We start from the raw sequence: 3,899 nt of genomic DNA on the forward strand, positions 1-3,899 counted from the left end.
TTTTGGGAGAGGAACCGGCCCTGTCTGGAGAGACTCCTTCCACTGTGACGGGACTGAAGCTAACCTGGGAGAGTGCCCAGTGACTGCCCTGGGGGCCTCGCCGTGCTCCCATGAGAACAACGCTGCTGTCATTTGCTCAGGTGAGTGCAGGAAAACACTCGGTTACTCTGTTTTCCTCTTAAATGCTCCCAAAGCAGGGGACCCTGTGGCAGTGCAAGGCTCTGGCTCAGAAGGTCCCCACAGAGGGCTGGCAGCAGGCAGGTGAGCTCCAAGGCCCTCCTGCAAGGGTGCCAGAGCCTGGAGACATGCTGCAGGCTGCCGGGCTCCCCGATGCCGCCAAGGGCTGGGGCATGGCTGCTCTCCCCAGGCCCAGCTCGCTTCGCATCCCTGCGGCTGGTGGGTGGAGGAAGCCCGTGCGACGGGCGAGTGGAGATCTTCCAGCACGGGAGGTGGGGCAGAGTCCTGGATGAGCAGTGGGACGTGCAGGAGGCCAGCGTGGTGTGCCGGCAGCTGCAGTGCGGAGAGGCAGAGGCAGCCTACAACCCCCCGAAGGCTCAGAGAGGGACGGGTCCCGTGGGGCTGCGCGGGGTGCGGTGTGCAGGGCACGAGGCCAACCTGACCCTCTGCAACACCTCCCTGCCTGAGAGTGCGCTGGAAGCAGGGATTGCCGAGGACGTGGGGGTCGTTTGCCGGGGTGAGTGGCGCTGCACGGCCCCCCCAGGCTCTGGGCTGGGTGGGCAGCCGGCCCTTGACGGCAGCCGGGGTTTCCTCCTGCTACAGGGAGCCGTCAGGTGCGGCTGGTGAATGGGCGTGGGCGCTGCGCTGGGAGAGTGGAGAGCTACTACCAGGGCGGCTGGGGGAGCGTCTGCGATGACGGCTGGGACCTGTCTGATGCTGCCGTCGTTTGCCGCCAGCTGGGCTGCGGAGGGGCGCTGGAGGCGGTTGGCTCCGCTCGCTTCGGGGAAGGCTCCGCTCAGATCTGGCTGGAGAGCGTGAACTGCTCCGGGGCCGAAGCTGCTCTCTGGGACTGCCCGGCAGGGTCCTGGGGGCAGCACGGCTGCGGGCACAAAGAGGACGCAGGAGTCGTCTGCTCAGGTGTGTGCCGGGAGCTGTGGTGGGAGCCCAGCGCCCAGGCAGGCCGGGACGAGGGGAGAGCCGGACACGGCCGAGGCTGTTCCTGGCCAGCTCTGAGCCCCTGACAAAGGCCATTGTGGGGACACCCATGCACAGGTGCCCTCAGTCCCACCGGGGGTCCCTGGGGCGCTCCGCTGTCCCTGACGGGCAGCAGGGAGGGCAGGGGTGTCTGTCCATCAGGGACATTTCTCTGTCCGTGGGTGCAAGGGGGACTTGCTGGACGTGCCTTTGCCTGTCTGAGGGCCTGGCGGGTGCAGGGGTGTCCCTGCTCCCCCAGCCCCAGCCCAGCCTGTTCCCCCTCGCTGCCTTTCCTCCCAGAGTTCATGGCCCTGAGGCTGGAGAACAGCACCAACTGCTCCGGGCGCCTGCAGGTTTTCTACAATGGGACGTGGGGGAGCGTTTGCTCCAACTCCATGACTCCTGAAACTGTGTCGCTGGCATGCAAGGAGCTGGGCTGCGGGGACAGAGGGTCCCTGGAAACACAACGGCCCCACGGCAGGCTGTCTGGCACGGCCTGGCTGGATCGTGTGGAGTGTGGGGAGAGAAACAGCTCCTTCTGGCAGTGTCCCTCCGCTCCCTGGCACCCGCAGTCATGCGACGACCTGCGAGATGAGACCCACATCACCTGCAAGGGTAATTCTGAGCTAGCCGGGCACCAGCATCCCCTGCGATCCTGCTCCTGGCTGGGCATGGACAAATTCCTGGGCCTGCAGGGGCCTTTCATTTCCAAGCCAGACGCTTCTGCTGCTGGTACCAAAAATGGGACTTCCTCTCCTGGAGCCCCACACATTCACCAGCGGTTGCCAGCCGGGCTCCCAGCTTCGCCTGGTTGAGGCAGAGGTTTCTCGAGGCAAGGTCCCAGAAGGGAACAGCCAGGGCTCTGAGGAGTGTCCCTTCCATGGACACCCTCCTGCTGCTCTGTGACCCAGGGTCCCTTTGGGGCCGAGCAGTCAGGGTCCCCCACATTGCCGAGTGTGTGTCCCCTGAAGGACCGGGGTTCAACTGCTGCCATGGGTGGGTGGCACGAGCTGAGCTGAGCCCCGCTCTCTGCTGCACGCCCCCCCTGCAGCAGCCCCTTCACCACAGCGTTTCCCTCTGCAGGGAGTCAGCCAGAAACGCCCCTGGCCCCAATGGCTGCGTGCCCCAGCACCCCGAGCTGCACAGGCAGCTGCTCCTCTGCATGCCCCTCTCGCCTGGCAGGGCTCTGCCTGCTGTCCCGCGGCCCTGGGAGCTCTCTGCCTTCTCCAGACAGGGAGAAGATTCGTGCCGTGGGAGGGGAGAAGGGGTGCTCTGGCCGAGTGGAGGTGTGGCACCGCGGCTCCTGGGGGACGGTGTGTGACGACTCTTGGGACATGCGGGATGCCGAGGTGGCATGCAGGCAGCTGGGCTGTGGCCCTGCGGTGTCTGCCCTGGCCGAGGCTGCATTTGGGGAGGGGAGCGGCCCCATCTGGCTGGAGCAGGTGGAGTGCCGGGGGACAGAGCCATCTCTGCAGGACTGCTGGGCCCGGCCTGGGGACAGCGGTGCCTGCCGCCATAAGGAGGACGCGGCCGTGATCTGCTCAGGTGAGCGGCAGGGCTGGGACACCTCACAGGGAGCCCTTTTCCCCATTGGCTGCCATCACGGCTCCAGAGCTCCTGAGCGCAAGGCCATCCCTGCAGAGCAGGAGAGCCTTTTGCCGAGTGGGCAGCAGCTTCGGTGGGGCTCGATGTCCTCCAGCTTCTGCCCGCAGGGCCCTGCAGCCCCCAGGGGCACCTCCCGGGCTGCCGGCTCTGTCCCTGCTCTGGGCCCTGCGCTCCTTCCTGGCCATGCTCACCAGTCGGGCAGGAGGGGCGATTTGGGTGGGATGTGGCAGGGATGTCTGCACATGCACACGTGCGCACACACACACACGGTGTCTCAGAGAGGAGGCTCCCTGGTACCTGCACCCCCACCCTCTCAGCCCAGCTCTCCTTCTCCTCCTCTGCAGATGCACCCAGGACGGCAGCACCAACCCCTCCAGCAGGTAACCCGTCCTCCCCACCAGCGCCGGGTCTTCTTGGGGCCAGGCTGTGACCCACAGCCGGAGGGAAGGGGCTCCTTGCTGGGCTGTGAAACTCCCAGGAGGAGGCACCGGGGTAGCAGTGGGGCGGGAGGCTGGGGAGGGCTGTCATTCACCCACTCAGGTGGGAGCTTCCCCATCCCTCATCCCCTGAAACCCGGTACGTAATGGGGGTCAGGACTGGGGTGTGCCGGCCCCTCACCTCTCCCAGGCCTGGTGCTGCCCTTTCTGTGTTCCTGCCATGCAGATCCCACGCGGGGCCGTCTGACCGTCAGCAGGAGAGTCTCATTGCCCATCATCATGTGCATCATCCTGAAAGCCGTTCTCTGCCTGTTCCTGGCCCTCCTGGCCGGGCAAGTGCGAAGCGCCAGGGCTGGGCGCAGAGGTGGGTCCCTTCCCAGGGGAAGATGCCTGCTGGCAAGGCCAGGGGTGCCGTGGGGTGTCAGTGAGCGGGAGAGGCAGAGCTGGGGGACAAGAGTGCGTGCTCTCTGCGGGATCCCATCCCCTCTCTGACCATCCCTGGGCCAGCCCTGCCTCTGTCCACGGGCTCTGAGAGAGCCCAGGAGCCCTTCCCCGAGGCCATGTACGAGGAGATCGGTTCCAGCCCAGCATGGCAGAAGCAGGCAAGGTTCAGCGGCTCAGGTTGGTGTGCGTCCCTCATTGAGGACACATCTACAGTGCTCTTTCCCCTGGCTGCCACCCAGGGTTGACCCCTGCAGCCCCCTA

At 66.2% G+C, this 3,899-nt stretch overlaps 1 protein-coding gene across 1 annotated transcript; it reads left to right on the forward strand.

Annotated features, from left to right (window-relative positions):
- Positions 1 to 387: 387 nt before the first annotated feature.
- LOC134509186 (antigen WC1.1-like) lies at positions 388 to 3,530 on the forward strand (the record flags this gene model as incomplete). The annotated part of the gene is made up of 5 exons (XM_063321670.1): positions 388 to 721; positions 781 to 1,095; positions 1,453 to 1,816; positions 2,366 to 2,697; positions 3,421 to 3,530. Coding segments are annotated over 5 exons (1,455 nt in total), but the record flags the coding sequence as incomplete, so codon positions are not given.
- Positions 3,531 to 3,899: the final 369 nt, after the last annotated feature.

Source organism: Chroicocephalus ridibundus, unplaced genomic scaffold (assembly GCF_963924245.1).
Source record: "Chroicocephalus ridibundus unplaced genomic scaffold, bChrRid1.1 SCAFFOLD_94, whole genome shotgun sequence".
NCBI classification, from domain to species: Eukaryota; Metazoa; Chordata; class Aves; order Charadriiformes; family Laridae; genus Chroicocephalus; species Chroicocephalus ridibundus.